The sequence below is a fragment of the Balearica regulorum genome, chromosome 27 (assembly GCF_011004875.1).
Source record: "Balearica regulorum gibbericeps isolate bBalReg1 chromosome 27, bBalReg1.pri, whole genome shotgun sequence".
NCBI classification, from domain to species: Eukaryota; Metazoa; Chordata; class Aves; order Gruiformes; family Gruidae; genus Balearica; species Balearica regulorum.
Window position 1 is genome coordinate 1,790,424 of NC_046210.1, and position 22,267 is coordinate 1,812,690.

The following is a 22,267-nucleotide window of genomic DNA, read 5'->3' on the forward strand; positions in this document are numbered from 1 at the left end:
GGGGCCCCTCGCCAGGGCAGGGGGAGGCTAGCTGTGTCCTGGCCCGCGGGCCAAGGCGGCCGTGCTGTGCTGCACCGGGGCAGGGTGGGCGTGGGGGTGGGCAATGTCCCATCGGGTCCTGGAGGGCACGGTCAGTGGAGGCGAGGGGCAGGTCCCCCACAATGAAATCCATGGCGAGTGATACAAGGGTTGGCAGCACAGAGGGTGGCACAGGCTCTGAATGGGGGTCAGGGCTGGCAGGCACCCAGACGGCTGGCTTCTTCCGTGAAGAGGAAGTCCTAGAAGTCGACAATGTCAAATACCGTGGCTACTGCAAGTACCACTTCAATAAAATGGTGAGTTTCTTCATCCCTGGAACGGAGTTTTGTTGTCACGTATAAGGCATTGTCTTCATCCTAGATTGTATCTGTGCTCAGAGCAGTAAGAAATGCCAAGAACACATAAACGAGGTCTGCAGCCTGCTTCCCTTTTCAGCCTTTCAGTCAGAGTCTCTTAGGAATAAAGATTAATTTGTATTTTGCATTTCTATAGCATCCTTAACCCCATTTTCAAAACTAGGGGTTGAATTCTTCCCATCTGTTTTGACTTCCCTAACCCACTCTGTATGGCTAAAAGATGAGTCCCAAGAAAGGAGAGCAGCTGTGATACTCCCGGGAGTTAGGGGTATCGCTCAGGCACCCTGGGCAGGAGGGTGTAACAGAACAGCCAAAACTTCTGCCTGAGGACAGAGACAGCCCAGGAGAGACATGAAGTCATTCACTGTTCGGGGGATATTTGAGGCAATCAATCAGTCAGTCGCTGGCATCACACCGGGCACATGTCGGTCAGGGCTGGCCACATCTCCTGGCCGTGCCCTGGGCAGGAGCAGCCCTTGCCCACCCCACCGCACCCCATCACACAGCCAGGGTCCCTCCACTCACCCAGGGCCCACCCAGTCCAGGCACAGCTCCAGCACCTGGTGCCGCTCAGGGATCACAGACACCTTTTATTGAGCAACGAACACCACAAGAGACACACTACACGCGCTGACAGCGACCACTACCGTAGGGCACTTTCTTCCCAAGCCCGGGGCTGTGGGCATCTCCTCCGCTGTGCCGCACTGTGGCATCTTCTGCGCGGTGCTCTCCATGGACTGTGCTCCGAGACCCGCTGCCAGACCCTGCCAGGTCCCGGACCCTGCCAGAGAGAGAAACACCACAGAGGCACCGCTTGCCTCCAGCCACCTGCACCCCAAGGTCCCTGCCTGCCCAAGGGCTGCTTCGCACGGGACTGCCACGCTGCTGGCCATGCTATTTCTGACACAAGCCAGGATGCTGTTGGCCACCTTGGCCACCTGGGCACGCTGCTGGCTCATATTCAGCCGGCTGTCAACCAGCACCCCTGGGCCCTTTTCCCCTGATGCATCACACCGCCAGCCATTACACTGACTTGCCCCACAAGCTGCAGCAACTACAGTTGCACTAAAGAACCATCACAGGTCCCTTCCAACTAACTCTGGGCACTCCACGCTACTCCACTCCATTCCACCCCACTTTCCTATTACACACCTTCTCCCAGCAAGCACCTCTTAAGCTTCACCGCTCAGAGCTCACACACTCACCGCTGCCCAGGCTGCCATCCGCTGCCACGTGCCCGGGATATTTGCCCAGCTGCTGCCTCCTGACCACCCGCTCCGACTCCCGTGGCTTCAACCGGCCACATCTGTGGGTGTCCAGCAGAAACCCTGCTGCCGCCCGCCCGTGACTCCAACAGCCATGCTGCCTGCGGTGCCCTGACCCCCAGACTGACGCTTCCACTAAGGCCACTTTCCTGCCAACACACACACAACGGCTCCCTCCTCTCCCTATTTCCACTGCCAGCTCCTCCGCCACCCCCACACAAGCCCGGCACAAAAAAAAAATCTGATCAGCTGCTTGGGCAATGACTTACCTTTCAATGTCCTTCTCTGCCGCGCTGCTACACATCTGACACGCTCCTTTCCTTGTTGACGCTGTCCTTGTCTTCCAACCTAGAGTGGGACCGGGAAGGCAGCTCCTGTCAGAGCTGCAAGGAGCAAAAATCCTTCACTGCCACCGTGCCCTTCATCATCTGCCACTCCCGCTTCCTCTTGCCTCCTCGGACATGCTGTGCAGCAAGAGTCCTTATCCAGGCTCCATCTTTCCTGCTGCCTATGGCCACCTCTGTGCCACCTACACACCATCACCTCGACACCCTCTGGGGCTGAGAACAGACTCACATGTCTTCATCCAACTCCTCCGTGGCGAGGCAGCTTCTCCTTAGTGCGATGAGCACGAGCCCAACGGCGACAGGCAAAAAGAGGCAGAAGGTCAGAATCAGCCACAGCTTCTGCAAGCCCTCGCTCCTGTCGTCTACCTCATCTAGGCACAGGAAACAGAACAACCTTTTTGAGCCCACCGTGGGACATGCCACAGGACCCAGACACTTGCCTACACGGCCCTGCTGTGGTAAGCCGCCACCAGAATGGGAATCTGTCACCCCGGAACCATCTCTTCCCATGAGAGCCCTCGCCCCGAGCAGCCGCTGCCCTCACCGCTCACCATCTCCAGACGGGCTGCCGCCGCTCCCAGCAATCACCCCTGCTTTCTCCTGGCAAGTTGGTGGTTTCCAGCCGGGATGGCAATGGCAGCTCCCTTGGTTATTGCAGACCTGCGTGACAGGGAGAGACAGGATTTATAGCCAGCTGCAGATCATCCCCACACATCCTCACTCTCCAGACACTGGGCACAGATGTCAGGGCACCTTGTGCCAGGTAAAGCCTCCCCGTGCACAACTCGCCTGGGCTTACACAGCCAGCTCTGTGCCTCGTCACGGCCTGGGACGGCCGCAGGCGGATGGTCCAAGCGCCGAGAAGCCAACATGGGGCTCGTTTCGGCAGGCCACGGTCAATGCTGGCTGCCACCTCCCGGGGCACTGCCTTCTCTCCATCCTTACCACTTCTTCCAGGCTCCCAGCGGGCTCGCACCCTTTCCGTTTGGCTGATTTACAACGAGGAGCCACTTGGCTCCATGAGGGAGTTCTGCCGGAGATGCTACGCACGCAGCCTCAAGAGATGCTCCGGCACTTCCACCGCCAATCCCCCCTCGACTCTCTTCCCCAAAAATATGACTCGAGACGCCGCTTTTGCAAGCCACATCTCCAGACAGTTGAATGGACCACAAACACCACCACACGGCACCGTGACTTACACCACGATTGTGGCACTTTGTCTCCATCTCACATGTATAGTTCAGGACAGCGGCAGACACACACTGCTGGTTCAGGCAGATCTACAGAACAAGCACACAGGCAACCCCAGGTCAGCCAACTGGGCGGTTACACACCCAGCTCCAACTCCGGAGAGCTGCAGATCTTTTCAGAATGTGCAAGGGAACATGGGGCTTCGTGCTGGACCCCATCTGTAAGGGGTTGTGCTGCCCGTGTCAGGATGGAGCCGACTGAAAAGCCGCTGCCCTCACGGCCCCGATGCCGCTACCGCAGCAATACTTTCTACAAGTTCTTCTTCTCCCAAGGGAGCTGCTATGCATCAAGGGATCACCTACTTTGTGGTCATCACAGACGGTGCCGTCGTTCACCAGCATGGGGTCCCTCTCCGTGAGGGGTTTCATGTAGTCTAACGTTACACATAGCGTGTTCTGCACCTGAGCGTAAATCACCGCAGCCTTCTCCTTGGTAAAGGGCTTGGAGCTTGGATATTCACACACAAGCTTCCCACATCGGAGATCCCTGCAAAGGCATCGTGAGCAAAGGACGTGACTACAGCCACCTTCATCCTTCCATTTCAGCTCTGTTGCCAACACCGAGTGAATACTTTGAGAATGGACCCCGAACGCCCAATTCCCAGCACACGGACAGGGCATGCTTACATCCGCCATGGGCCTTTTCCACATCCCCCCTCCCAGCCCGTGCGCTCACCAGCTCCGCCCAGGCACGTCCAGTGTCCCTGCCCACCCAGCCCCGGGACGACACGCTTCTCTCTGCCGATGGGCAGCTGAGTTTGGGGAGCCCGTCTGCACTCTGCCTCTTCTCTCTGGCTCCCCGCTCCGTGGCAGACCACGCTGTGGTCAGAGCACCCCGGTGCCCTTGCTACGGCACTTACTTCCACGCACAATGCTGGTACCCGCGGCGATTGGAGCCGCAGTGTCCCATTCTGTCCCTTTGGCTGTTAATTTCTTCATAGCAGGCCAAAGGTCCGTTCTTGGCACCTGCAAACACATAACAACACTCATGCTCTGTCCAACAGCCTCTCTCCGCCTCGGGGTTGGGCATCACCACTCAGGCCACTATGCAGTGATGCCTGAGGCCACCTGCACGCTCACAGGCATTCGGAGCCCTGGCTGTGCTCACTCTTATGCTCCCTACAGCCTGTCACCGTGGGATGCTCTGGCTGCCTCCCTTCTGCACTCCTCTGTGCCCATCGGCTCTACTCCTGCGTGTCCAGGCTCTCCCCAGGACAGCCACAAGAACTTCTGGAACATTTCTGGGAGTCACGTCCCAGAGAATGAGATCATCCACCTAGCTGGCAAGGGCAGTGCTTGCAGCTAGCCAGCCCTGTCCTGCACGGCAGTGTCCCCCACCCACTGCTCCCACCGCCACTTCTCACTACACACTGCTCCTTCATTGCCAGCCTCCCTGGAACAGCATCAGTGCTGCAACACGCCATGTGCACATCTCGCCCTGCGCTCCCGAGGCAGAGGCTCATTGTGAGCCATTTCTCCAGGTGCCCGGGACACTCAGGAGCGTATCGTAGCCAACAGCACACTGCCAAAGCGGCCCCACGTCTCCTGGCAGATGCGCTGTGCCACCCCGACTTCAGGTACACCAGTCACAGCCAGGCCAGCTGCCCACCCTTGTCCCTGGACACCCTTCCCGTGGTGCACACACAGGCTTTTCCACCAGCCCCTCGGCTGCTTGCTCTTTCACCCAGCTTGGATCAACCCCCGTGAGGTCTCTTCTCTCACTGACACCTCCACTCCGGCTACAGGGACTTGGTCCCCTACGAACATCCACAGACTAACCCACGCTGCGGCAGCACACCAATGCACAGAGCACCCAACACGCTTCCACCCTTTCCTCCGCACCTCCTGTCCCTTTCCACCCACACGCACGGTTGGGCTGCCAGGTTTCCCACTTCAATGCTTCCTTCCAGGTCTTTGCATTTCCCACATGACAGCCAGCCCCCCCTCCTGCAATCAGTCATCCTTACCTTGGCCAAAGACCTTCTGGCACTGCTTGTCAGCCGTCTGGCAGACTCCCCGGTAGCAGAAGGCAGTGTTCCTGCTGCAGGGATGCCCGTCCATGACCCAGAGGTCGGGTGCGCATTCCCCAGAGGTGCCGTTGCAATATTCCTTCAACTGACACTCATCCTCGGAGCTGCTTCTACATAATGTGCCTCTTTTCACAAACTAGAGGAAAGAAAATTGCAATAGAATAGAATTGCAATAGAATAGAATTGCAATAGAATAGAATTGCAATAGAATAGAATTGCAATAGAATAGAATTGCAATAGAATAGAATTGCAATAGAATAGAATTGCAATAGAATAGAATTGCAATAGAATAGAATTGCAATAGAATAGAATTGCAATAGAATAGAATTGCAATAGAATAGAATTGCAATAGAATTAGGAGAAAGGAGAAAATATTTTCCATTTGGAAGGGACCTACACCAACCACCTCGTCCAACTGCCTGACCACTTCCAGGCCCGCTGCTGGCTCCTATTGAACCTGCTGCCAACCAGCACCCCCTGCTTCCACCATGTGGCTTCCAGTTGCCTGGAATCGAGGCCCATAAGGGAGAGATTTCAGACCAACCGCTCTATCTACCATTTTCAACTGCATCAACCAGCGACACGAACAAAAGGAGCCCCAAAGCTTTGCCCCTTGGCTGGCCTGATCTGCACAACACGCAGAGTAAATACCTTCCAGACACCACCGTGGCTCTCCCCCAGGAAGAGAAGTCTCAGTTCCTCTGGCTCCGAACCACACCGCACCCTTTCCTCACCATACATTTGCAAGACCAAAGCTGCCGGCACTTTGGAGCCCCAGCTCCAGCCCCCCTGAATTCCTGTGCACCCCAAGACCGTCAGCACCTGCACAGCCCGACGTGGCGTGACTCTCGCGTGCTGATTTCTGCTCGCCCTGCCTTTGCTGCAGCTCCTGCGGCCCCGGCTCGCCCCTGCGTCCCGCTGCCCTCCCCTGCAGACATGCCACCGCTGACAAGAGTCACCCGGCCCCGTGCAGCCTGCACCGCCCAGCTGGGAAAACGGGGGAACGCCACTACGAGCCTCGCATGTAGCCATAAAGTCAGCATCTCCTTCACCTTGGTACTTTGGGAGCAGGCACAGTACCTGCACCCTAAAAATACCTTCCTGGGACACAGGCACACCTAACTGGCACCAGCACTTCACTTTCCGACACTCGCTGACCCTCCACATCAGCACACTAGCCAGTCCCGTTGGCTGGAGGCACAGTCCCCATTTACCCTGGGTCCCGTTACATTCCCGCTTCACATCAGGCGTGTAAGCGAGCGATGCCAGCGCGGGGGCCATCCCGAGGGGATGCAGCGTGCCCGCTCCCCCCCACTGCTTACCTGGCATTTCCGGCAGCACGGTCCCGACAGGCACTGCACCCCTCTCCTCATCTTGCAGCCAACGGTGCAGCATGGGTCACGCCGACATTCCTGGAGGTGACCAGTGGGGACAGTCAGGTGAGGTTCTGCCTCTCCCAAGGACGACAAGGGAACCAGCTGGAGAGCCCGGCCTTTCCCTCGGGCAGCCCCCGTCATCCGAGGCAGCCATCCCCCAGGGTCCGCAGGCAGAGCCCTGTGCCACGCTGGCTGCTGCCAGCCATCCCCACTCCCACGGCAAGACCGTGTTTTCCGTCCTCACAACTGTACGTGCTTGAGGCCACGGAGGAGCCATTGCCGGGGCCGGCAGTGCTCGCGGGGACAGAGATCGTTCATCCGTGTACAAACACGGCTGCACCCAGGCTGGCACAAAACTGGGGGGGCTTCCAGCAAGACAGAGGAGTTCATCCGCTGCTCGCCCTTCTCTGTGACAGGAGTACTGCTCCTCTACCAGACCTTCCCCGCTGCCTCCACCTCTGCCTACGCCCTGCCAGCAAACCACACGACCGCTCCAGCACCCCTGCCTTTTTGGCAGGCTGCGGTCACGGAGTTTCTCCCCACAACGTCACCACGTGTCGCTCTGGTGTGCAAACCTGCTTCCCAAGTGGTATCAGCAGCTGGACACTTCGGCAGGACCCTAGGGTAATCCTCCCAGCACCATTTCAGGCTGTGTCCCTGCAGCGGGGGCCAGGGACAGCCCCTCATTACAGCTACAGCCACTTACAAGCTCCCTCCATCCATCCGTTACCAACACCATACAACCTCTACGCTGGCCGTTCCAGACATGGTGACAACCACAGCCAAGCGTCCGCACGGCGCTGGCGCTGCTTTAGGGTTTCATAAAGCCTCAGGCCCCTCTGCCCGAGGGCACAGGAGCAATTCACGCCTCTCTTGGGACAGTGCATCCCCCCCGCCCCGGGGATGGCTTGGCTCTTTCCCGCTGTACCAAGGCTCCACAGCTAACCTCTGCTGTACCGCAGTCACAAGCCTCTCCCAGTTCCACCACTTTGTTGCCGCACACGGGAGCTTTATACGTCGAATCCATAGCTGGCCTGTTCAGCAGACACTGCCCCTTTCCAGCGGCGAGAAAACGCTGAAAGTCTCTTACGCTGCAGCTGCTGAAGGCTTTCACACCAGCCGAGTGTCTGCAAGTCAGAGGACAGGGCTGGTGGTACCACGGTCTGCATTTGGGGCTGTGTGGCCCTTCTTGTCCCACGTGTGCCATCACACCGGAACCCAGCGTGCACCGAGGGGGCAGGGGGAGCCTTACGCCGAGCCGGGTTGCATTATGCAGGCGGCTCCTGCGCAGTGACAGCTCCTGGGATCCTCGTATGCCATCCCCAAGCTGAGCCCCAGCAGCTGGGCCACGACAACCGCAAACGCCTCCAGTGTCATAGCCCTCCGGTACTGCAGGGGGGACGAGGACCGGCCTCAGCCCGCCGTCGCTGCCGCACCCGAGTGCCTTCGCTGGGGCTGTGGTGGGCTGCAGGCCTGAGGGCTCCTGCACCGACACCCCGGGGGCACCCGGTCTCCAGCACCCCTGCCTCGCTCACAGGGCTCCGCTCCCACCCGGAGGAGCGTCCGTGGCCGGTGGCTCCTCGGCCTCGGGCTGTGCGCAGGGCTTAGCTCCTGAGGCACCGCTCACCACCTCACCTGCCTGCACAGGAGGTTACGGGGACAGACAGCTCAGTGGTACTGTACCAAGGCAACTCCTCCAGCGTGGTTTCTGAGACACAGCTTCCCCGCAGAAGATGCCCCCACATAACGGGACTGCTCCCTGTAACTGGGGAGCAGACCAGACTCAGTCCAACACACGGTATAACGGCACCTTCCTCTTCCTTTCGTTTCCACACTAACCCAGTCATCCTCGTCTTACACAAATAGGAACGTTATATCCTGCAGCCGCAATGCACGATGCGCATTTTTCCACTGCAAAAATCTCTGCAGCAACTCCTCGGCATCTCCCATGGTTTGGATTTTGTTCTTTTCCGTCCAAAACTCCAGAGAAGACAGTACTATTGTCAGACTGAGGCGAGCAAACATCTGGAGGCAGACGGACACCGCGGCTGGTCCACAAAGCCCTGCTGCTCCACTGCCTCCCGCTTGCTTTAGCTACGGGGCCTTATCCATCCCGTTACCACACCTTTCCCACGCGCATTCAGGATGCGACCCAAAGCAACCTACACTGTTCACATAGCTGAAAAGCTGCACTATCTTGGCCGTCACAGCATCCTTGTCTGCTCCCATATAGTCATACTGGAAAGCGACAAACACAAGAGCACATCAGGGCACCGTGCGAGGCAAACTCTGAGAGAGCGCTGGCTGTGGTCCCTGCCACAAACATATACTTGTCCATGCCCAAGGGAGTTAGTTCCCATTGCATGGAGACCCTCAAGGCTCCTCCAAATTGCCCTTGGTATTCTTGTGTAGCTACAGACTTGCTGCACACAGAAGTTTTTTCTAGAGGCAACAATTTACAGCAGAGAAGATGCAAAAACTTACCAGAGCTTTGTCCAAAACTGCGTGCATTTCCAGATACCGAGAGGACCTACTGACGGCTTGCTTACTCTTTAGGAAAATCAAATAACAGAACAAACTAAATAACAAAAAACCCCACGTGCGCGTTAGTGCAGAGCTTCTGCAGTTTGTAGCAGCTCTGCAAAGGGGACCTTTAGGTCCATGGTCAGCTGCTGCACTTCAGGGCCATTCGGAGCTGTGGGACAAACAGCCCCGGATTCCCAGGAAAACAGTCCTTACATCATCTACAACACGACATCCTCACCACAGATTCCATCCATATTTACAACAATAACTTTGGCAAGGCCACAGACCGATAGAAAAAGCAACTTACAACAGAGTGCAGAGGCAAGCGTTGACTCCTTCCTATCCACAACAGCTCTGTAACGCCGCAGCACCACACACCGGCCGCCTGCTGGGACCGCTGCCCTCCCGGCACTGCACACTGCCGGCGGCTTTGGCCCAACGTGCCCTCCCCGCTTGCCTGGCTCTCTTCGGCCCCGTTAATAAACGGGCAGGTGCATGATAACTGCCGCCAAGAAATCCCCATCCTGCTCACCCACCCTCGGCCCGCCCTCATAGCTCCCACCCGTCACAGGCAGAGACCTCACCCTTAGAACAGATGAGTTACAAAGCTCTGTAGCATCTGCTGTACCAAATCAACTCAGAAACAACAAGCTGTTGCACAAATTGAGGCATCCTTCGGCTACAAATTTCCCATGTCTACAGCTACCATCCCACCGAAGACCAGCCGGCCGGGAGGTGTACTCACTGCTATTGCATCCTCCAGCTTCGGTGACAGCTCCCCAGTCTGGGCAAGAGAGCGGTTTTCTCCAAACAGCCGAGTCTCTGCCTTTTCATTCCACATTGGGTACACAAGATGCTGGTACCCAGCTGCAACCTGCAGAGGCTTGATCCCGTAGCTGGCATTCACAAGCTGCAGGATCCCACTGGAAAGCAGAGGTGCAGAGTGGCAGGAACGGCTCCTCCGCCACCTCGGGACGACACCAACACCGCCCAGCGCTCGCACTGATGCCTGTCCTCCGTGCAAAGGCAACTGCTGTACCTCAGCCCGGAGCAGGTGCTAAGTGCCACGAGCGAAATGGGGAAACCCTCGATGTAGCCTTCGTAGAAGCAGTCGTGCTGGAAGGAGTAAAGCCGTATCAATGGCTTGGTGCCTTGTCCCCAGAGCGCTGCAGCCGGCGAGGCTCCAGACCTTGCTACCACCTGTGCTGTTGTCCTCGTCCCCGCAGAGAGACAACGCGTGTGGGGAGAAGCACAGCACTGTGGCCTCCTCTGGGAAGGGACACCTGCACTGACCCCCAGTTGGTCTTTGTCCCTTCCTCAGCTCCCTACCGTCCTCGGGAACCCGTCGTGCCCCCATGTCCGCCCCCGCTGAGGCAGGGTGTGAGCCGATGCGTGCCCTCAGTGCGGCTGTCCTCCCAAACGCTCTGCGGCCCCCAGGCAGCCCGAGCCCACGCGCTGCAGGACAGATGTGAGACTTGGGATTGCTTGCACGTCCCACACGGGACGTGGGATTGCTTGCACGGCTGCGGCAGATAGAGGTTGGGCCCACGCCCCTGCCCCTCTGCAAAACCGCTGGCTGGCTGCCGCCCACCTTCCTCCAGCCACGCGGTACCAACCACGTCAATGTTCAAACACTGCTGGCTCGGCTACCTGTGGCCCCAGGGAACGGGTTTGGTGCCTTGAGAAAGTTCCTGCTGACACTGTCGTGGGAGAACAGGGCTCTACAGAGCACTGCTGCAGAGGGGATTCTCCCTGCACCTTTCTCCTGGAGCACTTCCACAGATACTCTGTTCTCAGAGGTGTTGGGTACAGCACACAGGGCATGACTGTTACCTCGATATGTGCCAGTTCGGATTTTGCAAGCCCCCCTCGGCCATCCGTATAGATCCGTAAATCCCCCGGCAAAAACACTCTGCATACAAAACAGAGACGACACCCTCGCGTTCGGCGCCGTGGCCACACGTGGTGGCCACCGCACGAGGCAGTGGCCCTCCCCGGTCCCCGGCCGTGACCCTGCACAGTCCCGGGGGCTGCAGAAGGGCCGGGGGCTGCACTGCCCGCCCGCTGCACCCCACTTACTGCTGCCGCAGGCGCACGGTGCGGGGGGTCCCCTCGATGGGGATGATGTAGGTCCGGGCGCGCTGCCCGCGGGGAGAGGAGCGTTAGGAGTCGGCGGAGCCGGGGAGCGGGGCCGGGGGTCCGGGCTCCCCACCTACCTGCGGGGCACCGCCCGCCGCCACCAGCACCGGCACCACCGGCCGCCCCGCCAGCGCCCCGCCGTCCCCCCGCGGCCACCAGCCCAGCGCGGCCAGCGTGGCCAGCACCCCCAGCATCGCCCCCCGCATCGCCCCGCCAACCGCCCGGTAACGGCCCCGCACACAGACGCGGACACGCGGCTCCGCCCAACGCCTTTATTAGCGCCCGCGGTACCGCCCCGGCTCCGGCTGCGGGTCCCGGTCCGGCTCCGGGTCCGAGGACGGCTCCGGCTCCGGCTCCGGCTCCGAGAGGTCGCTGCCCTCCTCGGCGGCGGGGCTGCGTGGAGACCCGGAGCGGTGCCTCAGCCCCGCCAGCCCCCATGTCCCCGCCAGCCCCCACGTCCCCGCTCTCCTCCTCCTCCTCCAAGTGAGCTGCCACTCCCCGTTTTTACTGACACCTGCAGCTTCTCCTGCTTTTCCCCTTTTACAGTTTGCTTTCCCCAGGAATTAGCAAATGGAAAACCTATTATTTCCTCCAGCTTTTGCACACAGACAGCGTGCTTGGTGCCAGGAAATCCACCCTAAGTTTTGCTTCTCCTATATTTGTATATTTTAGACATCTGTTTGCTAGTTTCTTCCGTTGATGACCAACAAACAGTTCCCAGTTTACCAACAAACACTTACTGTTTCTCAAGCACCACTTTTCCCTGCTCTGCCCAGGCTGCAAATCCCACCCGCCGGCTTTTCCAGTAATTCTGTGCTCCCAGCACATCTCCCATACCCAGAACAGCGGATTTGCATTAGGTAACTAATATCAATTTACCCGTCCACGTGTGATCCCCTCCTTGCACAGAATCTTTTCAGCCGGCTCCATTTCGTAATCACAAGCGTGCCACAGACCAGGGCGAGGAAGACACCGCCGAAGCTCAGCAGCAGCCAGTTCTTCAGCACGGCTGGGGCAGAGCTTTTTGCGATACGATCTAGGGAGAGAAGCAAAGACGCAGCTCCGAGTAAGGGCCGGGCGATGCCACGGGCCGTCTGTTCAGCTACGAGCCCGACGAGGCCGTTTGCGGGGCCATGGGAGCTGCCTTCGCACCCAGGGAACCCACGGGGCACCCAGAGCCCAGCTCAGCACTCACCGGGGCCCAGCGCGCTGTCGATGCTGCCGCCTACGGAGGATCCCCGAGTCTTGCACCGGGGGGGGTTCCAGCCCGGATCGCAGTGGCAGTTCTTCTTGTTATTGCACACCTGCCAGCACCGGGGTGGGCAGGAAACATCCCTTACTGTAAAACCCCACTGAGGAGCCGTGCTCCATGTCTGCCAGGACTGCTGCTTTCCCACCCCCCCCACGCCCTGCTCCCACGCCAGCGGTCACAACCAGCCCGCCAGCGCCCCGCGACACCGCTGTCGCTCGGCCTTCCCGTGTCCCCGCTGTTCACCACGCTGCCTTTCGCTGTGCACAGCTATGCTGATCGCTTCCCACGCTATTTCAATTATGTGCAGTTAAATCCTCTCCAGATACTCTTTTTCCAGTTTGCTGCTAATCTAGACAAGCAAATACTCCAAGCCCTTTTACCTCACTTATTTTTCGCTTGGGACAGAAAGTAAGTTAGGTAGTCTCACTTAATTTCTCCCACAATAGCTTGTTACTGCGTGATGATTTCAGAGAACAAGTGTCAGCCCAAAACACAGATCCAGGCAATTCACAGACAAGCCCCAGTGGGCTTTTTTTTTTACCAGAACCACTCTCTCTTCCTCAGCAATATTCGTCAAACCAGTAACACTAACTTAACTGCATTGCTGTTGTTACTTACTCCGTGCCCGTGGCATTTTCTCTGCACGTTGCAGTCATACTCCAGGACTGAATGTGGGCGGCACGTGCCATTCATACAAACCTGAAAGACCAAAAGGACAAAAATCCTGCTGGGCGCTTTTTCATCACCCTTTACCATGCCATAACTCTAAAAAGGATTCCTAGCCCTAAAGAACGATCGAAAGAATAGCACAGGTAATAAGTACTAAAAACCTAAGCACAGACCACCTTTAACTCATACTGCCAAATGGCAACTATTTCTAAAACTTATGGTTGTGATAATTATATGCCATTTCCAGATGCTTGTGCAGTATTTCTCACCTTTTGGGGACCGCATTTTGTGCCTTCTTTCACCAGGAGAGGATCTAGTGCTGTGGGTCCGCGCATAAAATCGAAAGACACGCACAGATGTTCTTGCACTTGAGCGTAAATTACGGCACCCTTGACTTTTGTGAAGGGAATACGATTTGGGTACGTACATACTAACTTTCCGCATCCCAGATTCCTAAAAAATTCGTTAGCACAATAAATTAGACCAGTACGCAGAGCATCTAATTGCTCACAGTGCTGGAGACACTGAGGTGTGTTTACCCAGAATAACAACACAAACACGTGGAGTTTGAGGAGTTGAATCCTTGATACAAGGGGAGAAGCCATCCTGTGAACCATCGGAACATTACACGCTTGTACAATTAGGTGTGTGCTGAAATTGCCTTCAGAAGTCTCCGGTTTCTCTACACCACCGTTTCTCTAAAGAACACCTAGAGCTAATAATGCAAGTCAATTCTGCCCAGCAAAAGAAAAACATACCAAAAGCAACCTTCTCACGGCTCATTACTTTGCATGGACAGTAAAGGGAAGCACAAATTAAATATACGTTCCCAGTTCAACACTTTGCATTCCCTTGAAACCTACGGCCAGGAACAGGGCTGATAGCCATCCTTCGGGTGGGTGCCACAGTGTCCAAACCTATCCTGCTGGCTGTTGACTTCTTCATAGCAAGCCAAAGGAGCGTTTTTTGCACCTGGAAGTTTAGAAATAATACTGATTACTACTGATGGCGACACAGACTAAGATCCCTCTGTTGCCTCTAACATTATCACTTCTGGCCTCTGACAGAGGAATACTTGGTACCGCTCCAGTCCCATGGCTAGCCGCCTCTGTTCGGGTTGTGCGACAGACCGCACAGACGGTGCAATGGCCTGACCAGCCCAAAACACCTTCCACAACAGCACCAGGGGATTTTTCTGTCTCGTTCTCCTCTCTGAGAGGCAGTGAGGTCTGCATGACCGGCTGTGTACGCGTTCAGCCTGAAATCCCCGTGGAAAGCGTCACCCTCTTCTGACGGCCCATCCCCTTCCCCTCTCCGCAAGTGTGGGTAACCCACCCTGCGGTCTCCTCTGCCATTCCCCACACCACACACTCCCGGCGGCCCCCAACTTCATGCAAGACAGAGGGAGGACATCCACCGGCTGGGATGCCACCTTCTGCCCCAGACCAGCCCTGGAGCTTGACGTTAGTTCTAGTGAGAGCAGCCCGTTACCTCTCCCGTAGAGTGCCTGGCACTGCAGGTCCGGAGAGCGGCAGCGTCCCTTGTAGCAGTAGCCGGTGCCGTGCTCACACTCGTGCCCGTCCTGCACGTACAGGTCGGGGGGGCAGGACGCGGAGGACCCGTTGCAGAACTCGGCCAGGTCACACTGCGCGTCGGCGGGGGGGCGGCACTGCGAGTTCTTCTGCTTGAACTGGCAGGGGAGGCAGGAGGGACCCTTCTCTCCATCCTCCCGCAGCCACCGGCGGGGTCCCCCCCCCCAGGCCCACGCAGCCCCTCCCGACGCTCTCCTGACACACATCCCCGGTCCCTCGGGATCACCGCACGCGCGCGTGTGACGCTGCCTGAGACAGTCTTCCCCCAGGGAGATTCCTCCCGGGGCTTTCAGGGAGCTGAGCTGCAAAGCCCTACCCGGGAACCTCTCAGACAGCAGCAAGTCTGTCTCCATCCTTCAGCGTGGGAACATACTGTTTCTCCAAAAAGAAATCATGATCTTGCAATAATTATAAACACATGCCTTACCTGACATTCATTACAACATAATCCGGAGGAGACAAAATGCAGCACAAATACCGTTAAGTTTTTTTTGGAGATGCCCATCCAAGCAAGACCAGAAAGCTCGTTGACAGTGCTACTATAGGAACTAGTACTGCTCCAAGGTTTAAAAATGGCCTTAACTTCCGATAATTAGGAGCACACCTTACCTGGCAATTTTCACAGCACAATCCCAGGGAGCACTTCATTCCTGGTTTGAAGTTACACTGGGGAGTACAACATTTGTCCAGCGCACAGGTCTGCAAACGCACCAGAAATCATGACTGGCTGCAAACGTCCCCATCTGCAGGACGGCTGCTTGCCCCGATGCCCCCCCTTCCCACCAAACAGCGTACCCCAGAGGAGCCGAGGGAAGAGCAGCAACGCTGCTCTGCTGCGTGTTACCACAGAAGTGCCTCGTACACCACCTGAGACCAGTTCCCGCTTACACCCGCTCTCAGGACCAGAAAAAAGCCCGACCCTCCGCCGGAGCGCGGCACCCACCTCCGCCGCCCCGCAGTCGCACTGCTCGCCGGGCTCCACCACGCCGTTGCCGCAGACGGTGGCGCGGTAGGAAGGCTGAGGCAGAGCGCGCCTGATGAAAGGGCAGCCCCTGTTCCGCTCCAGGAAGGTTCCAAAGTCCCTGATGCTGCAGCTGCTAAAGGCTTTTGCCCCACTGACACGTCTAAAATAAAGCAATTATCCATTTACACGTTAACACATCTGCCGCCGTTCACTCTCTCAAGATCTCTGGGCAGTTCAAAGACTCGTTCAGATGCCGGCACAAGGCGCAACGGTTCCCTGGGTGTCTTGCCGTTCACTTGCCAGAACTGATTTCAGAACGCATTAGTAACAGAGACGGAGAAGCACTCAGAAACATCGCGCTTTTGAAACGAAAAGTGTCCATTTCTCAAGTCAAATCACTACTTTATACTTTATCATTCCTATAGTAAGAACAACTCTATTTTGTTTTCACAATGTTTCAAGTTCTTTTTAGGATATCACCCTAGACATGCTATTTTAAAGTATGTTCTACGTGCAATCATTTTATAAAACTTGATTCCAATCATGTATGACTCATAACAGAGGCAGAAGTCCCGGAGTAGCACGCTCTCCTGTTTAAAGGAAATACAACTATTGCTTTTCAAAAATATTAACTAACATAAACACTGCATTTTTTATGTTTGAGATAATAAAATGGAAAGCCAAAATATCTCAGGATTTCTAGTAATTAAAACATGTTTTTAATTTAACTCCTATTTTCTTGTTGGCTATTCTTTTCCCAGTACTAACAAAATCAAATCTGAACAGAAATTTTTTTCCTTGAAGAATATTAGATCGCCTGGTCTCTTAATGTTGGTATCTACACAGATATACATGGATAGCTATTTACACACATGCACGTGCACACACACACACACACACACAGATATAGTGTTCCCTCCCATAAGCAGATTCGGCTCGGCTGCACTGACCCCTTACCCCTACGCTCTCAAAGACCAAAAGCCTTGGAGGTACACAGCTACTGTGCGGTCAGGTTGAAGGCGACATTTGCGTACAAAATGAACCTTTATCGCATTTACAGTAACTGGAAATTATTTCAGATTTCCAGGGGTTCAATTTCTACACGTTAAAATTCAAAAAAGGAACGGATCTTGCCTAGCCTAAGCAAAACGCGCCCAAGACACCTCCGATGATGATGAGAGGCGGCGGGTGATGCGCGGCTGTATGAGCCCGATGGGTACTGGCACCCACCTGGCAGGTGCCGGGGACCCCGATCTCCCCCCACCGCACCCTGCCCACCCGCCTCATCTCCCCGGTCCCCGCAGCCCCGGCAGGATGGGACCCCGCCAACTCACAGCGCCTCCGGGCTCATGATACAGATGCGCCCGCCGCAGCGGCAGTCCTGGGAGTCGTATCTTATGCCCATGCTGCGTCCCAGCAGCTGCGCCAGGAGGATGGAGAAGGACTCCAGCGTCACGGACTCTTGGTACTACAGGGAGGAGAGAGCAGGGCTGCTGCGGCTGCGCCTTCCCTGCCCAGACCCCGCCGGACCCCAGCTCCGGATGCGGATGCTCCCACCCTGTCCCTGTCACCCGTGGGTGAACTCTGGCTTCACGGGCAGCACCGTACCACGGCCACTGCGCCGGCAGCGTCTCTCTGACACGCCTTTCCCAGAGCCGTTGCACCCACGTACGCTGCTCGGTCCCTGTACCTGAAACACACGTGCGCTCACCGGCCGTCCAGCCCGGGACGCCCCGTCGCTGCCAGCCCCGGCCGGAGCTGGCCGGTCGTGCCCAGTTCGGGCAGAGCTTGCGCTATGTTTGTAACTCCTCACCGCGCTCTCGCTTCATTTTTACAAGAGGCATCACACTCATAGCAAAGTCTGTTGTTCTAATGTAAGCGCATTCAGCAGATTGTTACCGTCTGCTCTTAAATAACGACGACAATTTGTTCTTACAGGAACAGATACGGCACTTCGTGGGGCTGCAGAAGGGGGCTGGTCTGCTTCCACTGCAACAGCCGCATCAGCACTTCCTCTCCATCCCCCGTGGTCTTAAACATCCCGTTATCCATCCAGATCTCCATGGAGGACAGCGTAACTGTTAGATTGAGAGACCTGAATATCTGAAAGTTTAACGAGAGAAGCGGCTGTTCCCATACGTTTCATTCCAAGCGCTGTTTAAATGTTTGTTCTTACTAGCGGCCACGCTGCCTCAGGAAAACAGACGGGAGCAGTTGGCAACTGCTCGGCTGCTTTGTACGTGTGTCATGAAAAAGGTGTAGGAAATACAAAACCGAAAGACACAGAAGTGTGTCTAAAAGAGGAAAAAAAATCAGTTCAGTAAGCAGGATCTAAAAAAACCCAAAGACAACCTAAGCTTGAATAGATATATTAAATAATTAAACATAGAGAATACACAAACTTGTCCTTGTCTGCATTTTTTAAGTTTCCAGGAGGAGACGCTATATTCCCTGTGATTTCAAGTCAAACGCTCACCCAGCTGCGCATGCTGTGTCCTACGCAGGCAGGAAAAAATTAAGATCGCTCCCCTGAGACAGACAGATGGAAACGAGCAGCGGAGGCTGCTGGCACCTGCCTAAGAGCACGACGGCCCCTCGGCGGAGCGTGTGCTGCGGGACGGCGTGTCACCACCGAGATTTTGGGAACAGGGACTGCTGTACTCCAGCACCACTGATTTACAGCACGTGTTTGTGTTGGACAGCAAGAGGTAAAATCCCCTCCACATCTCCTGCCCCAGTCTGGACAAGTCCTAGACAAACCTGGAGCTCTGACAGACTAAACCAAAAATCAAAAGCTAAAAAGCTGAGATTCAGTATTTTCAGAGAGCACATTTAATTATTATCTTCTCCAAAATTAGACAAATCCTACCAATACCTATTCATTAATAGGCTGAAATAAACTATCAAAATGTCCATCTCGGTACATATAAATCAGGAAAAACTTACACTGCTGAGCAAGCTGGAGACCTGAACTATCTTCTGTGTCACAAAATACTTGTCTGCACCCAGGTAGTCGTACTGAAAAATGACATGAGATTATATCTAGGCTATTTGCCATGCTGAAGCACACGGGGTTATCGCGATCTCTCACAGAGTGGCTTCTACCCGCTGACACGTGGCCACAAGGCACAGACCGTACAGAGCCGGCAGGACCGCGTGGATGACCACGGCGAAGCTTTATCGAGCAAGGGCAAAGAAAACACACACAGAAGAGGAACTGACTGACACAGACTTACCAAAGCCCTTTCCAGAACTACGTGGAGTGACATCTCTCCGTGGTATTGGGACACTGACTGGGAAAAAGGAATTCTTTACTGTTAATAATTCATTTCACCAATTCAGTCATGAGGTGTAAGAAATGACGACTTGTCCGAGACATGAAACCCCCCCCCACAAGGCATCACCATCTGCTGATTTGCTCTCAGAGCAGAAAGCAAAAGCCGTGTATTAACACCTAGGACAACGCTGAACTCTTCCGCTAGTAACATTGGCTGGTGGCGAAGCTGAAAACTGGGGCCCCGGGACACTCACGTGAACCCCATGGCCGAAGCAGCCAGCACATCGCTGCCAACTCTCCGCGGGTTGGAGGGAGAAATACGCCCACTTTTACAAACCCGTCAATAAATCCTGCGCCCTTGGTGACACCTCTCGTTAGGCACGGGATGAGCAACGCTCCAGGCGACACCCCACCACGAGCACTGGCACTCCCAAACGCCCCCCCCCCCCATCTCTGCCCATCCAGGCACCACCGGCAAAGCTTCCCGCAGGATCGGACCCCTCCTCGCCTGATGGGGACATCCACATCGCCCCGAGAACAGCCACACGCTCACTTTATTATCTCCATGTGGTTCGTTCGACATCTCCTCCGCTGTCAGCCCGCCTGGGGGGCTGCTGGCCAAGAGGGAACCTGCCGTGTTCTCATCGCTCACTCGATACACAAAGTGCTCGAACGACGGGGAATAACCCAGGGGCTCGATCCCGTAGCTGACGTTCTCAAACTGCAGCAGGCCCCTGCCAAGGTGACGGCACCGGCCAGTTGCCACCGGGCGCTGGTGGCCGTGGCACTAACGGGCAGGGCAGCGTGGGGAGGCGGCGGTTCCCTACCTGAGCCCCGAGCAGATGCTGAGGGTCACGGCCGAGCTGGGGAAGCCATCGATGTACCCCCGGTAGTGACAGCCTCCCTGCATCACGACAGAGGACAAGGAGCCCCTTCCGTGGCCGTGAGGGCAATTCCCCGTCAAGTGATGGCACAACAAGGACTTTGTGGACAATCTCTCTTTGGCCCGAGCAATTAAAACCAAATCACGGTGTGAGATGTGGCGTCCTCACGACAAGGAACTGCCCTGCCCCGTGCAGAGCTGCACTGCTGGCTCTGGGGGCTCTTCTCGAGATCTCTCCGTAAGGAATGGTAGCCATGGCCTGGCTTACAGGCTTTGAACCGAGCCAACTCAGCGACTCCAGAAACCTTCACAAACATGAATCTGACCATGCATTTGCACAGAAAACTTTTTGTTTCATCCCAGCAGCTCCTGCCCTGAGTAGGAATCAAAAATGTGGAGAGAGGAAGTACTGCTCCCCTCCACTAACTAGTGACATTCCCCAAAACACCAAACAGCGAGGCTACCCTGGAACAAGGCAGCAACAGAAACACCAAGCAGGTCACCATTACCTTGATATGGGGCGAGTCGGAGCGCAAAGATCCCTTCTCATTGTACATGTAAATCCTGAAGTCATCAGATAAAAAGAATCTAGAACAGAAGAACAGTAAAATCCTCTAAAAATGCTCTAAAATGGTCTTACCCAGTTTCTTGAACTTATTCCAGGTCCCGCTGCCTGCGCTGTCGCTCTGGCAGATCCAGAACCCGCTGCCATCAGCGGTCGTGGGCAGGACCATCCCTCAAACCCTCCTGCAGCCCTCTGCCCTGGCACTCGGGCGCGTGGCACACACGGACATCCCCCGTGGGCTATGGGACATGCCTGCAGCGGGGCACGGTCCCGCCAGCCGCGGAGGCTGGAAAGAGCCCAAGGGAACGGCACCGGCACGAACACCCGCAGGTGGGAATCGCCCCACAGCCCAGCACCATCCTGTGCCGGGGACAGAGCGTGCGGCCCAGCAGCTGCCGGGGAACAGGACGGCAGCGGTCAGACGGGCAACGCCAGGGCCGACTTACTGCTGCTGCAGGTGGATGGTGTACGGCCTCCCCTCTATGCTGAGGACGTAGGACACCGTGTCCTTGCACGTGTGGAAAAGCGGAGAAAGGGAGAATTAGGAACACTGACGCCGGAAAAGCGAGCTCCGAGGGCAAGCCCAAGAGCTCAGCAGGCAGAACGTGGTTTCCTAAAACCCTCCCTCTACCAGTCGCACGTCGGCTGTTGCACGTGGCATTCCTGCACGTGTATATCCACTCGCACACACACAAACACCAAATAACTTGGTTACTTAAGTACCCTCTCTCCAGCTGGTTTTGAGAGCAACCTCTGTGGAACTGTGATGTGCAGCTGCAATTGCGAACCTAGAGAAAGAATCTGTTTCTTAGTTATAATCACAGATTATTATCATCACGATTATGCCGTCAGCCACAGTCAGACTTGCATCTGCCTGTGACAGACACCTTCATAGCCACATGGACAGACGTGGTCTCTACCTGCAGAGGTTCACCAACTCTACTTTTTACCCTGCTAACATTCGCCCACACTCTATTTTAAAGTGTCTAGGCACTTGCATAGAAAAACCAAAATGACGTACGCTTTCTGCTGCTGGACCAGAGCCCAGGAACATGAACTCTGTACGACGGGAGCATGAGAGCAAGCTCCAGTTGAACAAACCCACCTTGCATCAGGAACCGCGACGGGGCTCAGAGAGGCCAGTCACCCACACGCCTCCACGACCGCGCAATCAACGTCCGCTTCAGAAGGAGCCACAACACCCGCTCCGTCCCGCGAGCATCCCTGCCCTGCCTGTACAGCTGCCAACGTCACGCAGCTTCACGCACGTCGCGGGCGGACAAAACCCAACCACCACGACGTGCCGGCAGAGACAAAGGGTGCCGGCAACGGCTGCGGCCCCTCAGCCCAACGCCAGCCTGGCTCCCACGCCAGGAAAGCCGGTCCCGGGCCTCCGCCGTTGGCCGGGGCTGCGGGGGTCGGGGAGCGGGGCCATGGGGAGAGCTGCTGCCGGGCCGTGAGGTCACTTTCCAGGGTGTGACGTTCGGTTTCCAGCCCGTGATGTCACTTTCCAGGCCGGAAGGTCCCTGCGTGCCCTGATCCCGCGGGCAGGACCGGGGCGGGGGGGGACCCTCCACCCGCGGGTGCCGCACGGGGTCTGCCCGGCCCTGGGGGTGCTGGGGGTGCTGGGGCCTCCCCCCCCACACACCCCCCCCACCCCGGGGTGCGGGGCCGCCCTCACTCACGCAGCGCGGTCAGCAGCGCGGCCAGCAGCGCCAGGCGCGGCCCCATCCTGCC

General features: G+C 56.5%; 2 protein-coding genes across 2 annotated transcripts; both read right to left on the reverse strand.

Annotated features, from left to right (window-relative positions):
• Positions 1–59: 59 nt before the first annotated feature.
• LOC104636672 (disintegrin and metalloproteinase domain-containing protein 32-like) lies at positions 60–11,534 on the reverse strand. Its single transcript, XM_075736427.1, has 20 exons — positions 11,406–11,534; positions 11,269–11,330; positions 11,023–11,101; positions 10,229–10,305; positions 9,935–10,112; positions 9,148–9,213; positions 8,830–8,901; positions 8,522–8,688; positions 8,347–8,428; positions 7,916–8,052; positions 7,610–7,790; positions 6,610–6,699; positions 5,225–5,423; positions 4,118–4,223; positions 3,561–3,744; positions 3,207–3,287; positions 2,559–2,667; positions 2,237–2,378; positions 1,930–2,008; positions 60–1,176 (listed from the first exon to the last, which is right to left on the reverse strand). Exons 1-19 carry the CDS (start codon positions 11,532–11,534, stop codon positions 1,957–1,959), a joined length of 2,193 nt encoding a protein of 730 aa, XP_075592542.1. The 3' UTR covers positions 60–1,176; positions 1,930–1,956.
• Positions 11,512–22,261, reverse strand: LOC142598275 (disintegrin and metalloproteinase domain-containing protein 18-like). Its single transcript, XM_075736428.1, has 21 exons — positions 22,216–22,261; positions 21,552–21,589; positions 21,254–21,337; positions 20,977–21,038; positions 20,475–20,553; positions 19,910–19,986; positions 19,636–19,816; positions 19,042–19,098; positions 18,752–18,823; positions 17,742–17,908; positions 17,414–17,495; positions 17,140–17,273; positions 15,785–15,965; positions 15,451–15,540; positions 14,741–14,939; positions 14,113–14,221; positions 13,519–13,702; positions 13,199–13,279; positions 12,524–12,632; positions 12,208–12,364; positions 11,512–11,721 (listed from the first exon to the last, which is right to left on the reverse strand). Exons 1-21 carry the CDS (start codon positions 22,259–22,261, stop codon positions 11,604–11,606), a joined length of 2,307 nt encoding a protein of 768 aa, XP_075592543.1. The 3' UTR covers positions 11,512–11,603.
• Between the last annotated feature and the right edge of the window lie 6 nt (positions 22,262–22,267).

What these genes read in the sequence shown, in the direction of transcription:
- LOC104636672 (XM_075736427.1), bottom strand. Translation starts at nt 11,534, where the DNA reads ATGCGGGGGGCGATGCTGGGGGTGCTGGCCACGCTGGCCGCGCTGGGC. An exon ending in ACCGTGCGCCTGCGGCAGCA is followed by an intron (nt 11,102 to 11,268) that starts GTAAGTGGGGTG and finishes TTTTGTATGCAG; the next exon opens with AGTGTTTTTGCCGGGGGATT. An exon ending in AGCACCTGCTCCGGGCTGAG is followed by an intron (nt 10,113 to 10,228) that starts GTACAGCAGTTG and finishes TCTGCTTTCCAG; the next exon opens with TGGGATCCTGCAGCTTGTGA.
- LOC142598275 (XM_075736428.1), bottom strand. Translation starts at nt 22,261, where the DNA reads ATGGGGCCGCGCCTGGCGCTGCTGGCCGCGCTGCTGACCGCGCTGC. An exon ending in CGCGCTGCTGACCGCGCTGC is followed by an intron (nt 21,590 to 22,215) that starts GTGAGTGAGGGC and finishes CCCGTCGTACAG; the next exon opens with AGTTCATGTTCCTGGGCTCT. An exon ending in GCGACTGCGGGGCGGCGGAG is followed by an intron (nt 15,541 to 15,784) that starts GTGGGTGCCGCG and finishes GTGCGTTTGCAG; the next exon opens with ACCTGTGCGCTGGACAAATG.